General features: G+C 38.3%; 1 protein-coding gene across 4 annotated transcripts in view; it reads left to right on the forward strand.

Annotated features, from left to right (window-relative positions):
* Positions 1-24,604, forward strand: part of znf385b (zinc finger protein 385B) — a 197,381-nt gene extending 172,777 nt beyond the window's left edge. For 3 of the 4 annotated variants that reach the window (XM_026946809.3, XM_026946816.3, XM_026946832.3), the window contains 5 exons: positions 3,686-3,869; positions 14,616-14,879; positions 17,020-17,201; positions 19,930-20,031; positions 21,466-24,604. In XM_026946809.3, the coding sequence (XP_026802610.1) occupies positions 3,686-3,869; positions 14,616-14,879; positions 17,020-17,201; positions 19,930-20,031; positions 21,466-21,675 (942 nt within the window). In that variant the 3' untranslated portion in view covers positions 21,676-24,604. The remainder of the gene's footprint in view (positions 1-3,685; positions 3,870-14,615; positions 14,880-17,019; positions 17,202-19,929; positions 20,032-21,465) is intronic. The other variant, XM_026946824.3, reaches the window with a different exon arrangement.
* Positions 24,605-27,504: the final 2,900 nt, after the last annotated feature.

Here is a 27,504-nt window from a genome sequence, read left to right on the forward strand (position 1 = left end):
ATTCAGTCCTGTGAAATGAATATATGATTTATTGATTACATGATTATGATTATGATTATGATCAGATGATTTATTGAATATATGATTATTTTTCAAAAAACTTCATGCAAGTTTCATGCTAATTTCATCCACAGTCAGCTTGGTCTCCCTTTTGCTCGTTCCTTGCTCAGGTGAGACGGCTAAGTATGCTCAAGTCTAATCCATTATACGGTGGAGAACTTCACCTGGATGTTACAGACTTAAAGCTAAAACTCTACTGAAATCAACAATGACCCTGATGCTTATACTGAAGATCTTTCCAACACACTCAGCACTGCTTGACTCTATAGTATACAGCTGTAGAAGAGTAATGATTTATAATGGCACTATCCGGTGTCACCCAGATGAGAATCGGTTCCCTTTTGAGTCTGGTTCCTCTCAAGCTTTCTTCCTTATGTCCTCTCAGAAAGTTTTTTTCCTCACCATCATCGCCTCTGACTTTCTCATTAGCGATAAATCTAAATCTATATCTATTTCCAGATATCTGTAAAGCTGCTTTGTGACAATGTCCATTGCTATATATATAAAATTGAATTGAATCGAATTGGTTCTAAAATGATTCCATCTATTCAGAATGACATGAAGATGTATCATCAGTCATTGAAAATATTTGAAATCTATTTTTCTTTTGAAACTAGATGGAAAAAAGGAAACTGGGTCTGTCACACAGAACCGTCTGCTGACAGCTCACTCTTCATGATTAAAGCTAAATATTCAAAGACTAAATCCAACATGGCTACGTATTAGACATTAATCATCAAAGTTGCATAGAAATGAGGGAAGATTTGAGCACCAGGAATAATATATCAACTGTTTCCTGTCTAATTCATTAAACTTTCATACAACATCAAAATGAGCTGGGATTTGAGCGTAACTGATGAATCAGCTTTTTCCTTTGTGGAATCAAGCATCCACCCACCTCATTTACATATTTACATCTCATTTGCATAAGGCACATCCTGATTTATGACATGCTCATCTACATGAAACACATGTGGAATATACAGAATTACAACTTAATTATATTAAATAATACAAAAGTAGAATTTTGATATGAGAAAAGGGTCTTGTGGATAAAAGTACAAATTCAAACATAAAATAATGGGAAGATTTGGTGAAGTTGTACTTTGTAGGTTTCACAAATAAGGAAATAGAAGGAGCTGAAATTGAGACAAAGTGAACAACTTGCATATTAATCGTTATAATTAATGTGATCTTCAGTGGTGGCCAAGATTTATTTTGTGTTAAAATTCTGAGTTGATTTTTTGTTTAAATTTCTTTCATCGGCATGTTGGTCTATTTTCCCTTTGGTTATCAGTTTCCTACATTAACCACCATGCCATTCAGCTACCTGCTGATCGTTGTGCTAGTGGGAATTAGCTCTTGTTTGAATTCTGGCTAAAACGAGTGATGTGACTGACACTTTCGTCAGTCAGGCTTTGTCACCTCCTCATCTGTACACTCTGCTCAAACAGATCAGCTTCCCAAGTTTCACCTTTCATGCTAATACCGCCATCAACACCAACATGCTCCTGTCACAGATCTGGTAGATTGCTGATTAGCCAAGCCAAGTCTCTGGCGTAACTCGACACAACCGCGTCATATAACTGCAATGCATTATGGGACTTTGAGTCCAACGTTTGCACCAAAATCTCAGCTACTAATACATTGGATTTCTCATTAATCTGACTTTGAATGTTGCTGAAAATGATAAGTGAGAAATGAAGCTCTTGTTCTTTTGTTTTTAGGAGCCAACATTAAAACTAACTGTTATCACATATGTGTGAGATTGTTGAACAGTGTTCTCCTATTGAACTCCATTGTAACTGTGCTAGCAATAACAATGTCCCCCGTGACATTAGTGTGACACACAACTGCTAACTTCTGACAGGAATAATGCAAATACAGCACCAACCAAAATTAACACCAGATTCAGAATCACAAATATTTAAACAGAAACACGTTTAATGTGTTTCATGGTGAACCTTTCCTTTAATTCTAATAGTATGCATTTAACTGTTTTCAGATTTAGTCATAAAATCAATTCTAAGAATTCATTAATTAATCCATCAAATCTGTAAGACAAATGCTACTTTAAAGTCTGAAAGCAAAAAGAGGAAATCTCTCAGTCAGTCACTGTGGTTTTTTTTTAGTCCATGGTTGCATCAGCAGCAAGATCCGTCATCTTGAATGCTTGTCTTTACTTGTTTTGGCTCAGCGATTGTGTGTATTGACTGCTAAAGTTATGCATCTTTTAATAGAAGCACATCCATGTCCTATCTGAAATAAACGTAGTTTGCCTTTTTATTACACTGCAGTGTGTTGTAAATGTAGGGGAAAAGCAATGAAAGATAATGCGGGCCGAGTTGCTGCATTATTCTCATAACGGCCCCAATTTATCAGCTCTTGACAGGGGTTTCTCTCAGTTTTGCAGCATTGTAGCCTCTGACAGGTCGTAGAGAGAGAAATATGCTCATTCCATCTCTTATGGAGAAACTTGGGGATAAAATGCTTATTATGTTGGATAAAAAAAACTGCAGACTTATATAATGCAGATAAGACTAGTCAGAGAATGACAAATTGTTAGGTAGGACTCTGAGGATGGTAAGGTTAATTACACAGAATCTTCAGATACTCTGTAAAGGAGAGGAGAATCTCTTAGGGTTTGTCCGAACACCGTGAGAAATCTCTGAGCCGTGCAGTTAGAATAAGCTACGGAGAGCGCCTGCATTTGAAGTCCTCCGAGACTTAGCGACTTTGATCTGGTGAAAACGAGAAAGTGAGCTGCGTAAGACCTAGCGGACTGAAACTCAAAAGGTTTCTAATCCTTTATAAGCGCTCATTTTCCATATTAATCCACGGCTGAAAGTGAACCAGACTTGAATATGAGCTCGTAAGACTTATTCTCAGTGACTGGAGACTATTCATGTCCATTTGCTTGTTCTCATCACTTTGTGATCAGGTTCATCCGTCCACAAGGTCTCCCATCTGTAGAGATAGAAATTTCCACTTTCTTTCAACAAATTTAGAAAGGGGAAGTTATGGTCATGAAGGATTAGAATATTATTCAGATCTACTCAGCAAAACAGCATTTATATTATCCTCTGCTTATATTTATAGCACATAAATACAGACATTAAAACCAACTCTTACAGTGGTAAGTCTGTTATTAAGGTCCTGGGCTACTGACTAGAAGGTCGGGAGTTCAAGCACCAGCAAGCTGCCACTGTTATACCCTGGAGCAAGACTGTTAACCCACCTGCTCCAGGGGCGCTGTATCATGACTGACCCTGTGCTCCAACCACGACTTCCTAACAAGCTGGGACATGAAAAAAGAAGAATTTTCACCATACTATCCTTGTCAGGGTTAGCTGTATGGCTGTATTCAATACACCCGTATAATTATAATACAAATACAAATGCCTGTATTTTCCTAATTCTGAAATTCATCAGTATATAATCACCATCACACTCTGTTTCAGTGGATTTAGGATGAATCTTAATCTCTGATTCCAGCATATCATCCCAGGCTGGACGTGTGTGTGTGTGTGGGTGTGTGTGTGTGTGGGTGGGTGTGTTTGACCTCCATGATGCCAGTTGTTGAAAATGAGCCTCATTTGCATGGTTCATTTGTTCTCCTTTGTAGAGCCAAGCCGAGGCGCACTACAAAGGGAGTAAACATGCCAAGAAGCTTAAAGCACAAGAGTCCACGAAAACTAAGCAGAAAGGCGGAGCTGGCTCAGACAACAGCGCCAAGCCAATCAGCACTGGTCCTTCCTCCGCCCCCGCCTCCTCTGCTGTGGTCATTGACAGCACCTCTGACCAATCAGGTTAATCTCAACCTTTCGTTCTGATCACCTGCTCTCTTCCTCTTCCTCTTCCTGTCCTCACGCTGGCCTGCACTGTCTGTGATCCTGCATGCTCAAATATGTGTGTTCATGGGTTAACTTGTTCTTCCCTCACTGTATATTTGTATGCTGTGTGTGTGTGTTCCTGTAAGTGTGTGTTTCCAGTGGAGAAATTTCTGTGATTGAATAGGACAGGCGATTACAAAACACAATTATTTGCTTCTTTGTGTAATGAGCCCATTAACATGTCTTTTATAGGTATGTTTCCATCCACATGTTTCATAAAGTTTAACCAGAATGTGCATTATTGAACAAAAATCATCATGAGAAAAAGAAATATCATACAAAACCTTGCCAAATAAACTGAATAGACTGAACCAGAATTCGCCAAATAATATAAATTTCACTACTAAGTCATATAGTTAACCAGTTGCTTTTGCTGAAAAGGGCAGGTATCAGTAGTAAAGACAAAATGAAATGCGTCCTAATCTACATTCACTCATTCATCTTCAGTAAACTCTTTATCCTGGTCAGGGTGCCGATGGATCCGGAGCCATCCCTGGAACACCGGGCCCAAGGCGGGAATAGACCCTGGATGGGACGTCAGTTTATCACACACATTCACACATCCATTCAAACCCAGGTGCAATTTAGCATAGCCAGTCCAACCACCATCATGTTTTTTTGGGAGGTAGGAAGAAACCGGAGAACCCGGAGGTCTTGTTTGCATGTGAGCATGAAGCATCACTGAGCAGACATTTCATTCTCTGTAGATACAGGTTGCTTTTCTTAGCGCTTAGTCTTCTTGATCAATCGGAATAATCTGCTTCTTAAATGTGGATTTTGTTTTCTTACCCGTCTTGTCATTTAAGTCATCTGCACAGGAGTTCTTATCTGAACTTGATTTGGTTCATTGGCTTTGTGGAGCTCGACTTAACCAGGAACTACTGTGGTTATAATGATTAACAAGCATAATGATGCTTGTTAACTCCTGTGGATTTATTGATACAGTTGACCTCACACACACATGCTACTTAAAAAACTGAAAATAAGACGAAGATCAAAAAACAGACACATAGACTTAGTGCAGATTTATAGACTAATGCAGATAGTTTATAAAAGAATAGTACAACAGCTTTTGGGAGCAGACATATGGAGGAATGTGAAACATTCACACTTCATCTGTATGGTTGTGGGTGTAGCAAGTGGTTAAATTGAGCTTTAGAAGGTGGGGGATCTCTCCTGGTGCCAACAACGTAGGAACAGTACTGTTAAATTTGTGTTATTACACAAAGTTCTCAACACTGATATCATGGAAATGTGATTAAAACTAGAATCTGATGCATCTGTTTCTGTCCTAAGGGCTTCATTTAGCTCTTGCGTCATATTGTTTTCCAGTTTTTTGGCATCAAAATCATATCAGAAGATCTTTTCATTCTTTTCTGGCAAAGATACATGATACCATAAAGCCCTTAAACTATCAAAATGAGCATGTTTTCCTTTAATGAGCAAATGTAAATGCACAGCAGTTAACATGAAATTAAATTAAAGCATTTCTCTATAAAACAGCGTGAAAACTATATTAGCTCATTATTATTATTATTATCATGATTATACCATGCTACGGTTAACATTTTGAGGAAATTATAGTACTGGAGCTCAGCTTCACTTATACAGGTGCACATGCTCCTCTCCATTGCACACAGCCCCCTGGGTATGACATTAATGCTGGTGGAAATGCACCAGGCACTGTAGCATAGAGCGTAAGCTCCTAGAAGAAAGATCCAGCACTAATATTTCTCAGTGTAAAGACGGCAAATATAATTAGCCACTTTTGGAATCTGTGCTAAAAATGGCTTAAATGCAACCAACCACATCTAATGCTAGTACAGATTTGAACAGATGCGACACAGCTGCAAGTTCTGCTCCATATGCCTGCGATACGGTTTAAGATCCGCATGAGTTGATTGCTGGCATTTGACGCTGGTATGTGGGCCAGATGAAGCCAGAAAATTTGGGCCATCAATAATCTGTTTTCTGGGGCACAATAAATCTAACTTATAGTCTCAATTCTGATTGGTCAGATGGTGCGGATAGATTTTCTGAAACAGCAGCTCTGACAATAGAGCCAGCTGCAAGGCGTCCATTCTAATACATTGCTGTTGCTGTAGTTGCAGCTAATGCACAGGGACTTTAATGGCAGACTCTCCACATAATCTGTAAAAATGGTGAGGGTTTTTGGTAAGGAGATGTTGTAGTTACCATTGTTGGAAGGAGTCTCCAGTGTCAGAGGTGTTCCTGTAAGCTTTGGGATATGGTAATATCTTCAGGACCAAAGAGTTTACGCTTTGTGGGTTCTCCTTAACATGACAAGCTGCTTTTTTTGTCTTATTAACTTCAAGAGAGGAGAAAGAGAGGCTGGTGAGGGAACAAATGTTTATAGCTGCTATAATGTAAATGATAACAATAACTAATATAATAAAAAAATGTAATAATAAATGGTAGGGCTATCTTCTTTAAGATATTAAAGAAAAATGCGATATGCGATATCTTGTTAAATAATGCGATATGCAGTACGATAACTAATAAGTAAAGGACTATTCTTTTAGAAATAAGTGAAATCAATTTAAATTATATTTATGTATATATTTATATATTTAAATGACTTAACCAACATACATGTTTCATGTTCTTTTGAGGAAAAGAAAGCATTAAGTATTAAAATCATTCAGTTATCTTAAGTGATATTTATATTTGCGATATTTCAATAATTTCGATATATTGTGCAGCCCTAGTAAATGGTTAGAAAGTTAGACTCGTTCTTTAAAAAAAAAATAATGAAGATATTTGGTGACGATTTCTTCATGACATTTTGGCTCATGTTAAACAGAAAATCAACTTTGGAGTGTAATATTAACTCCACTTCACATCAGGCCTCATCACACCACCCCATCATTGATTATTTTCCTGTAATAGCATACTCCCAAGTGTTTTATTCCTCACATAGAAAATAAACACAACACAATACATTAGACATATACACTCTATATGAGACAGTAACTTGTGGTGTATATACTACTTCACTAAAAACGATCAAAATTAGTCTCACAAGCTAGCTATTGCTAGAGTCTGGTACTTTTTGTCATTTAACATGGCTATGAACCGCCTTCTTCCACAGGACGAGGGCATTTGGCTATCATTGCAGCCAAATAATGACAGTTTTGTCAAAGCCTTGTTTGTGAGATCCTTGTTTATTCACCACTAGCTGCTTCAGACAAGACTCTGTCTGGATGCCATGTTTTGGTTTGTTTTTTTGTTTTCTGTATCAATTCACTGAACTGTTCATTTGGTTCAAATGTTTGTTTTCAAAGTGCAAAATTAGTGCATATAAGTGTGAATAGCCAATCAGATTGCAGACTTCAAGATTCTGAAGCTTGTGGCCAGATAGGTGTATAATAGGTATCAGACACTCGGTGTTCTGTAGGTGAAGCATATGAACGTTACTCCCTATAGTCCATCACTTGTCAGAAATTATATTTAGGAAGCTGTGTTTGCTAGCTAGCTAAGGTTTTCCAAGTTCTCATCTTCCCAAACCGCATACCGCCAGCCAAAATGATACCTTTATATTGATTACCACAGTTTCCCTTTGGTAATAAACCATTTGTGACATACCGTTTAGCATAATGGCATGTGGTTGTCTGGAATTGATTCATAGTCTATTTCAAAGAATGCAAAAATGAGATCTCCACCCCGTGCAGAGACGCGCTCTTCAGAAGTCCCACTTATTCATCCGCAGGCAGATTGGGATGCTGTACGTTTATTACTCATTACTATGCAGCATCTCGGCACGAATCAGGCCAAATGAACGTCACGCTGGTTCACAGATGGCCCGTGGGTCCTCGCTGTCATAGCAGCTTCTTAACACCAAGCTCCAGCTCTCTCCCGGAGGCCTGATGTTGCTGCTGCGCTTCATCTCAGACCTTTAGGATACTTCACACAGGAAACCTGAGGGACAGAATCATGAAAATAGCTCCAGCCATTTATGTAAGAGCTCTCTCTCTCTCTGTGTAACCTCTTAAAGCATGGCGTAGTGCTGTGCTGTCTGTAGACGAAGCTGTCTCTGAAAGGTGCATCTTTTTCTTTTCCTCGTGATTCTGAGATGCAGCGTGACATTGTTACAGCTTCCAGTATGTGTCAGATAAACTGTGTATAGCAACAGATGGGATAATTGGATACCAAATGACCTGTATAGTAGGCTTACCTAATAAACTGGCGACTTGCCTAGAAAGCCTTTGGTTATTAAGTTCATTTCAAATATCGTATCTTATTAACTCTTATTAACCTCACTACCAAGTAACAAAGCAACAGGTAACTCCATTTCATACAGAAGTGTAAGACTCTGAGGTGCATTTCTGCCAACAGAGACAAGCAACCTAGAGAAAATGTGACAAATTGAATTGAGATGTTGTCAATTTACTCAGTTCTCAATGCTCCCAAGTGTTACTTGTTGTGGTTTATTCCTGTAGGTCCCTGTAGACATTATCAATGGAGTTTATCTCAAAGTAAAGAAAAAATGGAATTAAAAAATGCAGCTTTGGTCCCATTTCCATGAAAGAATGCTTAACACTGTAGCCAGAAGCCTAGCTAGCGTCACTGTTGCTATATGAAAGGGTATCACTTCATTATTTGTATAGTCCACTTTTGACCCTCAACAGATAGTCATAAAATCTTCTATACATTATTAACAACCTGTCAGGTGACCATCATGAACAGCATGAAACAACTAACTCTCTACAACATGTCAAGAGTTTATGGTTGTTGGTGTTTGGTAGATAATTTACAGGTACTCTATAGACCCACTCTCCCTTCGTCTTCGACCCACTCTCCCTTGGTCTTTGTTTGCATTAGGGATGTACCCATAAAAGTAAAAGCCAGAGAGGTTCACAGGATATCTGGTTAAAACTAGAGCTTTGCATCAGAAAGCAAGAAGTAGTTGCACATGTGGGAGATTTTTGCTTTGATGCTGGTGTAAGTGAGCGTTCATATATGATGCTTACTGGACAAAGAAAGACCACGCTCGTTTACATGAATGTGTGGTGCTGTGCAAGCCATGTGCATAGTCATTGGGGTAAATGGGCTCAGTTCTTGGTCCCCTGCTTTTTAGCATTTATATTTATCCTCTTGGTCAGCTATTAAGATCCCTTAACCACAGCTACCACTTCTATGCTGATGATACTCAGATTTATATACATTCTCAACCTGGTCAATTTGTGGATGTCCCTCATCTTTCCAACTGTATTTCTGAGAGTAAGTTGTGGATGTCTAAAAATTTTCTGTGTCTGAAAAGCTCTGAACTGAAGTTATGCTTCTTGGCTCTCCCCACCAACTGCGAAATGCTGCTTCTATAGATCTATGAGTTGATGGTGTTGCCCTAGAGCTACACAGTAAACTAAAAAATCTTGGTGTTATCTTTGACACCACCCTGTCATTCGAGCCTTTTGTACAGAACACGGTAAAGATCTCCTTTTTTCATCTCAGAAATATTGCACGTATTCGACCTATGTTGCCCTTTTCTGCTGCTGAAAAATTGATTAATTCTTTTGTTTTCTCACGAATTGATTACTGCAATGCTCTCCTTGTTGGAGTGTCCAAATCCTCTCTTAATAAATTGCAATACTTGCAGAATTCAGCAGCTAGAATTTTAACTGGGGCTAGGGCTGGGGACCATATAACTCCTGTTTTGAAGACGTTCCACTGGCTCCCTGTTAAATACCGTATAGATTTAAAAATCTTAATGCTTACATACAAGGCTTTGCATGGTCTCGCTCCACAGTATCTGGCAGATCTTTTAACACCTTTTACGCCAATTGGCAATCTACGATCTTCTCAGCACGGTCACTTAGTGGTTCCCAAAACGCGGTTACGATCCAGGGGTGACGGGGCCTTTTCAACGCTCCAAAACTCTGGAATTCTCTCCCAATTGACATTAGGGATGCTAATTCTTTAGCTGTTTTTAAAACTTTTCTCAAAACATTCTTTTTCGGCAATGCTTTTATTTGATTAGTTTTTTATTGTATTGTTTTGTGATTTATTTCTTGTTGAATTTATAGTATATTGTCTTATATTGTTGTTTTTTCCTTTATGTAAGCTTTCATGGAAAGCGCCTCAAGAAAGCAACTTTTAAAGGCGCTATATAAAATAAATGTATTATTATTATTATTATTATTATTATTACTATTAATTGCCTGGTCAGGGTCACGGTAGGTCAAATTAGTTTACTAGTTTGTTTATATTTTGGGAAATAGAACCAACTAAATTTGGTAGAAATAAAAACAATAATTGCGCAACCAGGAATAAATAAAATGGCGCACATCTGTAGTTGAGATTATGTGTTTCAGGGGGCAAGAGTGGTAGGATTCATGTTTTAAAAAAAAAAAAAAACTTCCAGTTTAGGCCACGCCTTAGGTCACTTTGGATACAGCTACAAATATTCTGTGGAATGGATAAGACTCAAGGACAATTTGACCTTTTGTGCAAAGGCGTAATCATGGTCGGTATCACAAATTTGCTAAATAGGGGCCTAGAAATAGTGCAGAATCTTTCAAGATATTGAACATGTACTTTTTTTGTTCTAAAACTTTGTTTATTTAAAAAAAAAAAAAAAATCCCAGATTTTCAGTATGGTCTCAGACTTTTTGACCCCATTCTGTATAATATACAGTAGCCTAAACATTTGATCTAAGACCACTGTAGCCCATTAGTGACATCAGTAGCAGCTCCTACTGTATATATCCCCCTGAATGGAAGCTTCAGAAGTTAAAGAATGAGTTTTAGGCAAAAATTATTCATCAAGGCAACTTTGGATGGTTAAGGTTTTGAGCTTCCTAAAGAGGCTCTACTTGGAACCTTTTGTGAAAGGGAAGAGCAAAGCACCTGAATTTGAAGCTCACTTTTTAAAATTACAAAAGAAAGAAAAAGAAAACATTTCCTTATCAAGGACAGTTTTCTTTTAGGAAGGTAAGAATCATTGGCTGTCCAAAGTAACCCTTTTCTCTTGGTGTTGTAGAATCACCTTGAAGACATTTTTGTCACTGGAGTTTTGTGATGATTGAGTTTGAGTCACACACACATTTCAGCGTTCAGGAATATCGTTAGGTAAAAGAAATGATTCCCCTCATATAAAAATAACTCTTGCAACTTTCCACTGGCAGGTCTGTCTTTTTTTATACACAGTGTACTCATAGCAATGAAATAAGGGAAAAATAAAGAGGTTTTCTATCAAATCCCTAAGGACTTGAAATGAGTGCTTTATTATAGGTGAGTTCACTTGTTCAGTGAAGCAGTTACTGTAAGTCTGCAAGTTACTGTAAGCTGACATTTAGCTTACAGTTGATATTAGACAGTGTTAGTATAGAATGATCCAGATCAGCCTTTTCCAGTTAAAAATAAAAAGTCACAAATGTTTCACAATTCATTTATACCTGTTTTGTACCTACATTTTCTAATTTTAGAGTATTGCACATTTCTCAAAATTGCTAATACAGGGTGTTAAAAACTTTCGACTGGGAGTGTAGGGCAAGCTGACTTGCCTTAATATTACTAGACAACAGCTAGCAACAGTTCTTTAGAAGATCACACAAATTAAAAGCCCTTCAAGCTTGGACATTCAGGGTCATGTCAGTAAGAAAGTCCACTATCTCGCATCAGATGGTACTCCCTGAATGATGAGAGAAGGTCTTGGACATCATGCTTTACAGAATGTACCACCATGAGAGTACTTTTATGGGGCGTGTTATGGGGGAATTGTTACATCACTTCAGATGAGTCCAGCCCTGAAAGCCATTTCATCATCAGGAGAGACAAAGAGAGAAAATCTCCAGCACTACTGCAGCAATAACTCTGATATAGAAACTAGAGCAACACCCCCAAGGAGCCTTACACAACACCATACAAGACAATACAACACAGTACAACACAACACCGCACATCCCTGCTGACAAATCCATAGTTGAGGAGTTAAAAATGAGTCACTGGGATGTGCAATGTTCTGGGCACCTCATGACTGTCTTATCTCTCTCTCACTCTCTCTCTCTCTCTCTCTCTCTCGCTCACTCTCTGTCTTTCCAACCAGCTGTCTGTTGCAGTGTAAGTTTGAATGTAAGTTTGATTGGGATTCAGAGTCGAAAGTCAGTTCTAAACCATATGCTGAGAGCAGTTCATTTAAAACTAGCTCCGGACATTTAAGATACGTTGTAAGTTATAGTGCAAAAATTGATCGTAAATCCATTGTCACACAGAATGATATATTTCACCATCACCAGCCAAATCATAAACACAATCCCAAGTAAACAGGATATATTACATCCATGATCATGACATGTTGAGGCACAGGGAAGCGCATAATGTCCACTTTATTTCAATTTATACCACAGCGTGGCTGAGTTCAGGAATCTGATTGGTCAGAAGGTGTGCATTATTTCTGTATAACACCACGGCTTGGACAGTAGCTCAAGCTGTAACATGAATGACAGGCTAATATTAATGCGCTCATTCTAGTATGTTATTGTTTCTATAGTAACAACTCATTCACAGGGACTTGTATGACATGATCTAAGATGAACAGAGAAATGGATAAAAAAAACATGTTGTTTAACAAAGTAAAACATATAATTGTTGATGTGGTAACATTTTTTAAAAAGACTTTGTAAGGGTTTCGTAACAGTCAAAGTTTCCCAACTCAGGAAGGTGTTCAGGCCAGAGAAGTTGATGCTTTCCGGCTTCTTGCTAAAATGACAGGTTGTGTTTTTTGAGAGAGAGAGAGAGAGAGAGAATATATTTGATAACAGGTGATAATTAACTTGAATCTCGAGCATTCCACAACATTAAGTCTAACTATAAATCTTTAAAATGTGTGCCGTATCATTCGTCAATAAATTAAACTTTGTAATCCTTGGCAAATCGGTGTGGTATAAGCTGAATAACACACTCCAGACCGTGCTTCTGTATGAAAAATTATGTACTTCAGGGGGGTAGCTGCACTCCCCTGCGCGTCGTGCCGCATCACACCACCCTGGTGTTTATTCTCAAGTTACTGATGTCTTGTATTTGTAATGGTGTGCATTTTTTCTGTTCTGCTATATGAGCTCTTGTGCCACATATTTAATATTGAACCATAACAACAAAAACTCACTACTGCAACTCTCAATTCTGTTTGATCAGAAGGTCATTCATTTTCTATAGCAACAGCTCTGATAGTAATTCTGATAGCAAGGCAAATCACAGGCTTATGTTAATGTGATTGTTCTAATATGTTTCTATAGGAACAGCTCATTCACAGGGACTTGTCTGGCAGATGATAATCAATCCACATAATCAAAGAAAAATATATAATCACTGATTGGTTTTCAGTAAGGAGACTTTATTTAGCACTTTTGGAAGGAGTCTCCAGTGTCAGCGGTCAGAGACAGAACTGTAGCGTTAGGTCTTCAGGGTGTTTTGGAGCTTATCTGTAACATGCTGTGTTTTTGTCTTCTTAACTTCAGGACAGGAAAAGAGATGGTGAGGGACCAACTGTTTATAAAGTAGTGGCTATAAAGGCAGTGATAACAGGAACTAACTAGTTTTGTAAACATTCCACTTTCAGTTAATGTCAAAAAAGAGCAACAATACTATAATTCAAAGATTTATACCTGTGAAAGAATACAAGCTTATTATGATTAATTACTTTGAAAGAAAATGCTATTTAATTGAGAATAAAACTTTTTTTTCTGAACAATTGTGAGAATCGTTATGTTAATGTCGAGAAAAATAAGGGAGATATCATTGTAGCTATATTTGTAGCAAGAATGCTGTGTTCAACTTAACTCAGAATTACATAGTTTTCAAGCTTAGATTGTTCAAGCAACAAAGTGGAGAAAAAACACGGACGCCTCCATTAAAGTGTGTTTTGTTAGCAACAAGCTAGGCAGCTACCATTAATGATCATGAGATTATGATGGATTTACTTTCTCAAAACAGTGAACTGCACAGCCAGTGGTTTAACCAGCTAGAGTTAACCAGCTAATGTGTCGGATTGATCTAAAATAAATACTGCTATAAACTCTTTAAAGTAGCGAAGTGCTGCTTTATTTAGTGTTGATGGTGTGAGCGGCCATGTTGAAATGACATCATGTGCTGAACTCAGGGATGAGGAGAACGTCCTGATTCTGAGTAGGAATTTCTGAGTTTTCTTTGGGTTTTTTTCCTCGTCAGAGGTTGGGAAATCGGAGTAATGAGCTTTACTTGAATGCAGCATAATAATAATAATGAGGAGAAGAAGATGAAAAACACCAAAATAGTGATAATAACGTATCATAATGACAACAGGATAATAGCAGTAATAATAATAGCAACAGCAGAGATTAGGATGCAGGATTGAGGATTGTGTGGGGGTCTAATTAAAATGTGAAATTTTTTTTATTTTATTTTCGCAGACAACTGGAAAGCCTCTTTCTCTCTGTCTGTCTCTCTTTTTCTCTCTCTCTCTGTCTCTCTCGCTCTCACTCTTGTTTTAATGGAATAAACCCCGTGGCTTATTTACTCATTTCCAACACTCACAAGACTGTAATTTGATTTAATATAGCCACATGACTCATGGCACAGAAATGTAAAAATTTTTTAAACTCTCAGTTGTGGGGGGCGTTGTGTTTATTCTTAACTCTTTCTTTTTCTCTCTCTCTCTCTTTCCAGCAGAGAAAAGTGCAGAACTGCCCAGTGCTCCGAAAGCTCCCGTCTCCCCATGTTTCTTGGTGCCTGCCTCTCCGTTAGCATCTGGCACCTGTAAGCCGAGTCCTGCGCCCTCGAGCTCGCCGGCAGAGCACAAAGCCAGTCCCAAACCGAGTCAGGCTGAACCGAGTGCAGAATCTGAGGAGGAGAAAGCCAAGAAACTGCTCTACTGCTCGCTGTGTAAAGTGGCTGTCAACTCCCTGTCGCAGCTGGAGGCTCACAACACAGGTGCGCCGAACATTTGGCAACTTTCCCTCAAGACTTCCTTGTGTTCCTCACTCTCATTAGCACCGACTGTTCAGAACGGCCGCCGGTTTGCGAGCGTTAGGTCTCTCGCTCCCTGCTGTGTTCATACTGTCACAAGGACGTGTTTCATCAAGCTCAAAAATCCACTGAGGTGTTAATTGATATGTTTAGAATGTTTGATCAGATACGATTTAATTCTGAGCTAAATATAAACTTCGAGCTGGGAAGCCTATTTCCATGACGTTGATGGAACATCTCAGACTTGCTGAAGGAAATTTGATATTTTTGGGTACCATAGCCTAAGCTGCTAATGAATATGCATGTGCAGAATTCACAGTGTTGAGTGTTAATTGATTTTACGTTTGATTCAGTGATAGTGCAGCATGTTTTGATCATCTGCCATCTGCACTTAAGCTGATATATGATTTTGCAGATCTGAATTAATGAAAGTATGCTGTTTCTTCTCAAGGGAGATTTTTCTTTCTTTTTTCTTGCGTATGTATGCTGGAGATTGTAGTTGCCTCTGTCTTATGTTTCATTGTTTGGGTGTCTGTTGGTTGCCGTTGTTGTGGAGCTCCAGACCCAGGCTTGGGCAGCAGCTTTCCCCAGTGTGTGCGGTGTGTGTCTTCCCACTCGATAGATTGTGGCATCTGGTCATGTTCACTGTGACAGGTGTCTTGGTCTTGGAGCTTCTATACCCTTTTTAGCCATGTGTCTGTGGTCACTTTGTGTGGTATTTGGGGTGGCAGTGTCCGGTAACGCTGCTATCATGCTGGCTGTGTGGCCGTACCAGCGTGGGCCTACAGTGATTCTGAATTCTCAGCAACATCTCTGACATTAGTTAAAAGCAACTTTTGAAGGACAGGAAAATCTGTTAACCTGTCTGCCTATTTTTAAATAATCAGCTAAATAATTAAGTGCATGTGATTGGATAAACTGCAACAGAGGATCTGCTACAGAAGCTGTAGTTATTCATGTTTAGAAAAAACAAGCAAAACAACAAAAAGTCAGACTTCCGAGTGGCGGAACAGAAACGCGTCGGCCCTGTCGTCTGGAGAGTCGCGAGTTTGAATCCCGATGATTCCAAAGCTATCCGTGACCCGGAGTCCAAGAGAGCAAAACTGGCCGTGCTCTCTGGGTGGGAGGGGCATACACTCTCTCTACCCTGTCAATCAAATGGCACTAGCCAATCAAGGGTGTCTGTGAGGTAATGCTTGCTGAATGAGGTGGATAGCACTTACCTCTGTGTGTTACACCACCCTGTGAGCAGCAGTTCGAAAAGACGCAATCAACAGCTTCATGTGCCTCAGAGGAAGCATGTGTTAGCCTTCAGAACAGTGTGATGGGAAGAGCTCGGCCTAGACTAGATCATTTTATATTCTCATTTACTGGTTTTGTTGTTGCTGCTGCATTCTGCTGAATTGTGCTGTTTGTTGACACTTTTGCTGTTTCACAGATGTTAATGTGGCCCTGAGGTAGCATAAGAAATCTAATCTTACTGCTGTGATCATAAAGACTGTCCTGTGCTCATCCCAGGACTTTTATTCATAATCTGCTCACACTGTAGATCCTTTCAGCCCACTTATTACTGTTTATCTTCACTCTTCTACACCTGGTCACTGTAATGATATATACTCCCACTGTCGGGTGTCACGCAGAAGAGGACGGATTCGCTTTTGGTTCCTCTCAAGATTTTTTTTCTTTCACATCGTCTTTTTCTTTGCCACGATCTCCACTGATTTGCTAAATCGGAATCTCTGTAAAGCAGCTTTTTGACAATCTCAATCTAAATTAAAATGAATTGGTTTTATATTGGAATAAATTTACATTCACGCTTATGAGATTTAAAATTTTAGAAGTTTTAAAATGAGAAAAGAACTAGGAAATTCCCAGCATTTCTTAATGCTGAAAAGTCTTATATATATAAAAGGAAGGAGATATGATGCATCATTGCTTTAAAAATTAAAAAATTGCTAAAAAATAAAAAGGGAAAGAGATGTGATGCGTCATTGGAACACACTCCTCAGCAGTGACCAGAACATGAAGGTTAAACCTGCTTTAGATAATAATTCCTGACAGGAGTAAGATGTCATGTGATGTCGGTTCTGATCTGTCACGGCAGGTTCGAAGCACAAAACCATGCTGGAGGCGAGAAACGGAGCCGGCCCCATTAAAGCCTACCCTAGACCTGGCTCCAAACTCAAAATGCAGGCCAACGTTCTGAAGGGTTCGGGATTACAGAACAAAACGTTCCACTGCGAGATCTGCGACGTCCACGTCAATTCAGAAATCCAGCTCAAACAGGTATGTGTCTGAAAGTCTGAAACTCAACGAAGCATTTGAACCAAAATTGCTAGTGATTCTAATTTGTCAGTAACAGTACCAAGGACTGTCTTTTTTTTAATTTTGAAGTAGTTCTTCATTTAAAAAATCCTCACAGTGTATAAACCGTTCTGCATTAGACAGGTGCAATTATTTATTAACATTTATTATATGATTAACATTTATTATATGATTATATTATATTGCCTAACTGTTTAACACTTTTAATGATATTATCACGATATTATCTTAGTAGACAGCATATTTTCTTCCTTTCTTCATTATCAGTGTTGTACTTTATATTATGTAACTTAATTATAACTAAATTTCATTTCAGTCCTTTAAAGGTGTAGTTCAGCCTCTTACTATAAATGGAGCTGATCAGCCGATACATCTCTGGTGTCTGAAGTTATCATGTTTAATTTTGTACTGGAGCTACAATGCTAATGTACTTAACAAACTGAGGAAGTCTACAGTGACAAAACTGTGATATACCACCTGGACAGGACGTCAGTCTTCCTGCCTCATGCTCACTGTTTGCGGGATAGGCGCAGACTGACGAATAAAGTGATTCAGATTCAAAAACCAAATAAGAAAGATTTTTTAACATTTTGAACAAGTGCTTTGACATGAGCGAATGCACATTTTAAACTGCAGTCACGCCAGACATGAATAAAAATATGCCCGTTGATAAATCTCATTCACTTTGGACGTGGTACGCTAGCATTTCATTTCACATTCACTTCCTCTGATGTCACTTAGCACCACCTTCAAATTAAGTTTTATCATTTATCATTTGCACAAGACATATGTACATTGAAATGCTTATGGCAAGGATCAGGTCAATTGCTAAGACGTAACAGTCACAGGTACAAAATATACAAAACTTCCAACACAACACAATACACGATTAAATGATTAAAGCTCAACACAATAAACATGTAAAATTCAGCTCATAATGATTTATCAGGATTGTCACTAGTGTCTTTGCAGTCCTGCTTTTCTTTGTAATGAAGCTGTATACAGATTGTGTTTCCATACCTGTGTGTGAGCAACGTCACTAATTCAGTGTCCGGCTTCATCAACTTTGCCAGTAAAAATATTCCATTATGGAAAAGCACTGCCCATGTTTAGTCTGATTTTTCTTTTTTTTTTTTTTTTTTTTTACACAAACAGAGTAGACAAAACACACAACACAAAACAAGCGCATATGATGAAATGATTAAAGCTCATCTAGATGAACTTTAACCCCACAAATCTGCCAATCTTGGATGTACGGGCCTCTAGAACACACAAGCTTGAGACTGGGGTCACTCCCAAATACCAGACTAACTAGCTGTAAACTAAACTAGCCAGCTAGCTAGTGTTGGGTTCAAGACCATTTTAGTCGAGAACAAGTCAAGACCAAGACCAAAGCCAATGGAGTCCATGTCAAGACCGAGCATGACGGGGGCAAGTCCATGAGGAGATTAACACCACACGTGGCTGAGTCCATGTCAAGACCGAGACCAGACACTCAGATGTGTAACTTTGCTGGTTGTAGTATCTTCCTAACCTGACATGAAATTTCTCTTGAATTAACTAAAGTAACCCATCTATTTTAGTATTATCATTTTATACGAGTAAGTACATAGGACATGTTAAGCATAGCCCATTCTTCTAGCAAGCGGTGCAGTGTAATTCATTGCTACATGAAGCACACATTGGTGTAATTGCTAGTTATACAAAAGATTTATTTTTTAAAAGAAATGCAACAGGAAGGGGGGCACAGTGGTTTAGAAATTAGCACGTTCACCTCACACCTCTAGGGTTGGGGATTCGAATCCCGCCTCTGCCCTGTGTGCGCATAGCTTGCATGTTCTCCCTGTGCTTTGGGGGTTTGCCCCGGGTACACCGGTTTCCTCCCCCAGTAAAAAAGACACACATTGTAGGCTGATTTGCGTTTCCAAATTGTCCGTAGTGTGTGAATGTGTGTGCGATTGTGGCCTGTGATGGGTTGGTACCCCGTCCAGGGTGTCTCCTGCCTTGTGCCCTGAGTCCCCTGCGATAGGCTCCATGCTCCCCCGTGACCCTGTGTAGGATATGCGGTATGGAAAATGGATGGATGCAACAGGAAGCAGTACAGCACTTGTACATTTTTGCAAACGAAAGCACACTTTCTTTGATTTAAGTGCACAGCAGGTACATAAAATGCATTAAAATCTTGAATTTGTTTTGGCTCATACAACTCAGACCAAATACACTGTGCATTACAAGTACTTGTGCTATATAACTCCACATGCAGAGATAGACATTTACATTTTGTGCTGTAACAGGAGCATTATAAGTACTTGTTCTGGAAATGATGTTATGGTCTCAGGTGGCGCTGTGTCTTCATAAGCCGAGTAAAATTTCACCCGAGTTTATCACAAGACTGAGACCATTGATTTGTGGTAGCTGTAGACAAAGCAAAAATCCGGTGTGTCTGAGGCTTTAGGCATGCAGTTTGGTCAACTGGTAGCTTATTTGTTTATTAGCCTCATAGTTCCAGTAAAATCTGAAGAAACAAACTTCAGACACTAAGCACGTCTTGGCTGATTGACTATGTTTGCAGGGAAAACTGTGTAAATGTTATTTTTGTTAATTTTTTCTATTAAATATTTTTATATATTTTCATACAAAATGTTTGAATTTTTTAAAAATCCTTTTTTTTTTTTTTTAATTTTCACAGCACATCTCCAGCAGAAGGCACAAAGACCGGGTGGCAGGCAAACCTCTGAAGCCCAAATACAGTCCTTACAACAAGCAGCAGCGCAGCTCCAACTCCCTGGCAGTAATGCATTATTTATCAACTTTGTAATCAAGCGCTTTCATCAAGAGATGCTCATGTGTCAGGGATCAGCGGTGTGAGCCAAGTCGCGCAGTAGTCTGCTCACTAACAGATGCTAATAATACGTTCCGGGGTGGTTAATGCGTCTAAATGTAAAAATCCGGCCCTGAACTGCATGACCCCTCCTACATTACTGGACTTTTTATTACATATATAATGTAAAACATATTACCCCAGAGCTAATTATGTTGCTTTGCAGTAAACTGGATGTAATGATGTCTATAGAGTCCAATGCAAAACGTTTTTTTTTTTTTTTAATACAAAACACAGGTTTATATTATCTCTTTCTAACGTTATCGTTTCTATAGTAATAGCTCTTTCACAGGGACGTGTATGACGGACGCTCCGCGTAATCGGATTACGAAATGTGTAATAGTTCTCTGTAAGGAGATGTTTATTTTACATTTATGGAAGGAGTCTCCAGTGTCAGAACTTTGTAACAGTCAAAGGTAAAGCTGTAGGTTTTCTGATACAAGACGTTCTTTAGGAGAAAAAGGGAAGAGAAAGGAAAAAAAGAGAGGCTGATGAGAGAATGATTACTTTAACAGAAGTGGAACAGGAACTAACTTGTTTAGAGGATGTTCGATAACATTATAAACTGTAAAAAGCTAAAATGTACGATGTGTCATCCTTTAATAAATAAAAAAAATATTACTGTTGCCAAATTGCTTTGGTAGTGGAGGAATAAAACACTTCAGGACATGCTTTTATTGGAAAATAATCTGTTTGATAACAGTAACTCAGCTTTGTATCCGGCCACATCACACTACAGCATCACTGATTATTTTCCTATAACAGCACGGCCCCTACATGCTTTATTCTTCCCTCAGCTGCTTATTCTTTAATCGGCTGCCCTTTAGCTTCCATTATAATGTTTGGAGTTAACAGACTTTATGTTCTTCAGATAGAAATTAAATATGGAGATAGAATAGTCTCAAAATGAATACATTTATAAAATCCGATTCACAAATACGTAAGCCAATTCATGTTCACAAAAAACCTGAATATATTTGCAAACAGCAATCCACACATTCATAACCTAATTCATATTCACAAAATATGAATCACAGATGTTTAAATAAATTTACATTCACAAAATACGATTCACAAATGCAATACACAATACATAAACACACAAGTGTGTTTGTAAATTTCTGAATTTTTTACATTTATGAATTGTAAAAATTGTTGAATCTGCATTTGCAAATCATGGCAGTCGTGTTGAATCGGGGCATTTGCGTGGATTGCTGTATTCATGTCTTCTAAATTAAATAGACATCAGGTTGAAAAACACTAGAGTACTCCTTTAATGTGTCAGAAAATTAACATTTGTTGTTCCAGAATCATTATTTATCTGATGTCTCTTTCTTTGTTCAGGCTAAGCTTGCGCTCCAGAAGGACCTTGTGAAACCCATCTCTCCAGCCTTCATCTCCACTCCGTTCTCCTCCACCACGATTCCGTCCATCTCGCTCCACCCGCGCCCCAACTCCATCTTTCAGACGCCGGCGCTGCCAGCCTCCTTCCTGCGAGGGGCACCGGGGCCCATCCGGCCCTCCAGCAGCTCCATCCTCTTTACCCCGTACTGAGTAATGCTGAGGGTGAGAGGCTGACACTCTGACCTCTGACCTCTGATCTCTCAGGCATGGAATACTCAAAGAGATGTCACAGCCTGAGGGAGGAAGGTGTGTTTGTTTAAAAAGTATGAAACAATTTGATGGTCCAAGTCCTCATGTGCTACTGGAGGGAGAGTGTTTGGATTCTTGTAGAAGGAAAAAAAAAATCCTCTTCCTCTCGATGGTCCAAGTTCTCGTGAGGTGCTCGGGGTGTGTTTGGATTCTCGCAGAAGGAATAACTAAAAACTGCTTCCTGATTGACTTGAATGATCGTGGTCTTCCTCTTCAATGGAACAGACACTTCTGGATACACACACGAAAAAAAAATGTCTAACAATCACGAATCTACAACAATCAGACGCTACGTGTTGTGTTCGGTGGCTCGATGTGGTCAGGGAATGTGTGCTGTCTCGTATCGTGTAGTCGATGATGCTTCATCATCAGTGCTGGACTTTGTTCCTCTTCCATGTTTCGTCTTTTTTTTGTTTGTTTGTTTGTTTTAAATCTGATGGTGTTGTGTAGTTTCTTTACTGAGTCTCTGAAAGAAATTTCATCAGTAACTCATTGCGTTATAGTCATCTACTTCACACATTTACACTAAAAATCCCATTTTTCATTTAAATTAACACAGAGCTCGAGGCTAATTTCTTAATTTGGAATCCTCCTGATCATAGAGTTATCACTGATTCCCCATTTTAATTTCCATTCGAAAATGGATTTTTGATTTTAATTAACAGTCTTTTTTAATTATTTAGTCTCCTTTCATTAAGGAAAACCACAGGATTCCTAACTCTTATTCACTCACTTCTTACACATACAGACGTATGACACTATTTCACCAGAACTGACGCTGATTTCTAGGGTTAACTTTCATTTTTATTTTGAAAATCCAGGAAATCCACTGACCAATCATGTCTATGTACCGTATTTTCCAGACAATAGGTCACCCCACATTATAAGACACAGCCCAGTAGATTCGCTGCTTAAGCCTGCTTTACACTATAAGATTTTCAGCCTGATGTTGCTGTCACAGATAAAATCAACACACCGTAAAAGAATTCTTTGGTCATGAGTCGAACGCATAATGTGACATGCTCACTAGCGGCCACTGTTCCTTGTCTAAACGCCACCAATAGGAGGACGACATAGGATTACTAGTATATAAATACGGCAGTACAGCTACACATATGTTAGGCAAAACATAAAACATTGTTTGTTTGTTTGTCTGTTATACTAACCCATTTTTTGCAGGAGCCTGAATCACACTGATTGATGACGTAATAAATTTCTTCAATCACAGCTCTATCGTTAGAGGATCTTCGTTGTATAATCCGACATGAAGAACACGTTCTCACACAGTTTGGTATAGGATTCGTAAATCTCATAAACACTCTTAGAAGAATGCTGTAATCACACAGTCTAAATCCAGCTTTAAACAAAGATACGTGCATTGTCCTAAAAGTAACATACCAAACATTTTTAGCTTGGTAATGTTTGTACTTGCTTCAGAATGGTGCTTTAGTGCCCTCTATTGATGTAGTCTAGTTTTTTTTGTCCTGGTAGTGTTGCCACAGTTCACACTACCAACACTACACAGTTCCTGATCAGAAACATCATCGTTTTCTTTCTACGTAGCTTTTCTGTGTCTGATCACTGCCACTACACCAATGCTAATCTCTATGACAAATATTCTTATGCTAGCATCAAGCTAAAGTCAGCTGTCTCAATCCAGCCTAATGCCATAGACGCGCTTCCATTATCTGAAATCAATCACATGGATTAAAATATTTTATACACATTTTTAAAGGGGTTGTCACTGGAGTAGCTAAGCGTAAAAAGCTAGTTAGCTACAGTCTCTCTATAAAGTAAAGTACTTTATAAGGTAAAATATTATTATTACAGTAGCTAGACATTACCAACATAACCTAAAGAGGTAGCTAGCTCAACACCGTAGTTTGGAATTAGGTTCTCAAGAGTTCTCTGGTAAACAGACTAGTGTAAATGATAGAGTAGCACACCTACCGTAAAAACTCCAATAAATGGGACTAATCAAGTCAGATGCTAACCTATTTTGTTGCTTTTTGATGGATGTAGTAAGTAGTAGTAATAGCACTTGGGCAACAAAAGTGCTTCTTATCTTCTGGAAAATACGGTAATATCCTTATTTCGTACGCACACACACTCACACAGAGTAAATATACATTGGATTTTATCCCAAGTTTCCCATTTTTCATTATAAATTAGATGTAATAAGAGTAAACCCACCGTCTTTCATTTCTGTGTAAAATCCTGATTTGTAACTAAACTGCACTAACGCTGCAGCTCTTTAACAATGCAATAATGTACAGAACATTCGATATTGATATTCTCCGTAGTGTATTTAATGTTTACCTAAAACGTTGCAATACTTGTACTTTATGGAGGGGAGGAGGTGCTAAGAGACATAGAAACATTTTATTTGTATTTTTAAAAATTCTCAGAAAGAGAAAACCCTCATTCACAGAGAATTCTTTATTTCATAGATCATGATATGTATGTATGAGCGGATGTACATAACAATATTTCCTTTTCAATAAAAATAATATATTTCAATGATTTTCTTCCCAAATGATACTGTACAGTACTTTTTTTTCCGTGAACATAAAATACATATTTGAATTTACTTTTTTTTTCTGGAGATTATAGTTTCTAATAGAAAGCAGCTTTTAGAATAAAGAGCATGCTTGATGAAAAAAAACAGTAATTAATATGATGTGAAATGTACAGTATTTATTTTCAGAAACTTTTTTATGATCCCAATTTTTTTTGTTTTTTGTTTATTCTGTGGAGTTTGATGTGTGGTGGTTGTTTTGTGTTTTACCTTGTGTTTCTTTTATTAAAGCCTCCCGGTTAGTGCTTCTTATGTGGAATTATTGGATTGTGTTATAATATACATGAGGTTAAATTCTCAGAGGCATAAACAATGAAAAAATTAGCACATTGTGTCCAAGCACAGCAGCATATGGACATGTTACAGCTGTGTAGGTTAACTTTTTAAGTCAACTTTTACAACTTTTTAATGTTTCTTTTCTAAGTCCCAAACAGATCAGAATTAAACTATTGGGCTTCAAAAAGTAATATTTTTCACTTATTAGTTATAATTGACATTTTATGACTTAATGATTTCACAAGGAAGACAATGATATAGCGCTATGATGGTATGCCATAATAAGGAAATCTGAAATGGTAGCACCGTTATAATGAGTATGAAACATTAATAGGGCGTTAGACGTGAATTACAAGTGTGCCGCATGAACCAATCCACGTCCCCAAGCTTTCTGCCCAAGCCTTCCTCCCTCTCCTCCAGTGACCCGCCCCCTCTGCTGAAACTACACTATGTATTTCTCATTAATGAGCAGAGCGGTGATGTTCTTGCTGAGGCTGGAGGTATTTTTCCAAAAGATTTAAAACAAATATTTTCCAGGTCCATTGCCTGGCAATGTTCCAAATCACAGTTTGTCTAAGGTGTCTTTTTGAAATGATGTCATTATTTCAAGCTCTAGAAAAACTTTAAATATTACAAACTGCACCTTTAATGTTGTGCCATACTATTTTATCCTACGCACCAGAGGTATTCATCCAGTTAAATAAAATTCCTTGTTTATAAAGATCCAGATGATCAACTAACATCTTACCTTTTACTAAACGCATACTTCCCGGGCCATTCACCTTTAAACATTCTGTTTTTGTCTTCCCAATTCGATCACCTGCCAATTTCCCACCCAACCTTGTTATACAACAGCTACCAACCAGAGGGTGAAGGCTAAAAAACGCGTGGTTCCTCCGAGACATGTGAAGCCAGCCAACCGCAACTTTCCAAACTACTGCTCATGCTGCATAACACACTCAGTGGGGAAAGTGCTGTCTGCCCTCTTCCACATACATGAGCTCACAGACGATCACGATTGGCTAGTGTTGCTGTAATTGCCAGGATCATTCCCATGCCTCCATCCAGCCAATTTTGCTCCCTTGGCTCCCGGCATCATCAGGATTCAGACTTCCAATCTCCTGACGATAGAGCAAACACTTTTCTCTTGCTCCACTTGGGATCCTAATTTTTTTTTTAACATGTACTGTTGTCTGTTCACTAATCAGACCAAAATCTTTTTCGATGAGGCAGATAACTTACATAAACCCATGTGACTGGCTAAAACCATCTGCTACAGAAGCTGTGATGGTTCATGTTAGAAAAAGCTGGAGTCATTAATATAAAGATTCTTTTCCATACACTGATCTGTTCTGCTACCATATTTTTGTGGTACTAAATAGTTAAATAATTAAGATACTTCAACTATAATTAAATCACAAGAACACAATATGTAGGTACAACATTATCTAGATGCTACAAGATTTTTAACCCAAACTCACTTACTTCTCAAGGAACAAACCATTCAAAACAGATGAAAAACATTGTTTCCACATTGTTCTGATAAACTTGCATTTTGAAAAATATTACACTTTACCCTTGTATGATGGATATATATATATATATATATATATATATATATATATATATATATATATATATATATATGTGTATGTGTGTCTGTGTGTGTGTGTATGTATGTGTACGTATATATAAAAGCTATATATATGGGTCATATACCTTTTATCCAAAGCAACTCACAATTGAAAGAGGACATAATTGAAGTGTGTAGTGTTACGTGTGAGTGGCAGCTTGGCTGAAACGGGACTGTAACTCACAACCTTTCGATCAGAAGCTGAAAATCGTAACCACTGAGCCAGCCCTGTCTATGGTGGAAATATAAACATTAGGGGCTCAGGAGAGAGGATGTGTGGTATACTCGTTTCAGACGCTGATTAGATGCCTTTCTAAAGATTGTTTTCCCTCAGTGTTTAATTTCAAGACACCACACGCTGAGATTTATAATAACAACACAATATCTGATCGCGCCATTGAGGTTTGATTGACAGGTGAGCTTACTGTGAAAAAGTATCTGAAGTGTTTGCTATTCGCTCTGAAAATATGAGGTTGAATAGTTATAATGCTTTGAATTTTGCATGATTGCACCCTAAAAAATAGAAATTTGTATTATCGAAGGCGACAGACGCAGCAAAGCAGAACATTTTCTGCAACGGTCCTGCTGCAATGAGCCTTTATTTCTCATCACCACATTGTGTTTCATATCTAGTGGTGTTTTATTCATTTGTTTATATAGACATATGTTTCTGAAATGGAGCAATGTGCTAAATTGCATCCACTCTAGCAGGAAGAGAAATATATAATGTTGACAAGTTAATGGAAAATACTTTTACAATCTCAGATATGATTTCTTTGAATTATAGCTATGTATAGTATCTGGTCACTGAAAAAAGGAAGAAGCCTGAAGTTGAACTTAATAATGTGTGTTCCTAAAGCCCTATTCGGATTGGTTTGGATTGAACGTGGGGTGGTGGTGTAATGTAAGTGTTAGTGGTATATCTCAGATGTAAGTTCTGTCAGAATTCATCATGTCAGTCATTTGTATGGATTGCGTCTTCCCACATTTAGACCTGTAGAAATAACCCCAGGTAATATACACTCACTGGCCACTTTATGAGGAACACCTTTACACCTGCTCATTCATGGAAATATCCAATCAACCAATCACGTGTCAGCAGTGCAATGTATAAAATCATTCAGATACAGGTCAAGAGCTTCAATGTTAATGTTCATATCAAACACCAGAATGGGGAAAAAAATCTCAGTGATCTCGGTGATTGTGACCGTGGCTTGGTTGTTGGTGCCAGGCGGGATTGTTT

Source organism: Pangasianodon hypophthalmus, chromosome 5 (genome assembly GCF_027358585.1).
Source record: "Pangasianodon hypophthalmus isolate fPanHyp1 chromosome 5, fPanHyp1.pri, whole genome shotgun sequence".
Taxonomy (NCBI): Eukaryota; Metazoa; Chordata; class Actinopteri; order Siluriformes; family Pangasiidae; genus Pangasianodon; species Pangasianodon hypophthalmus.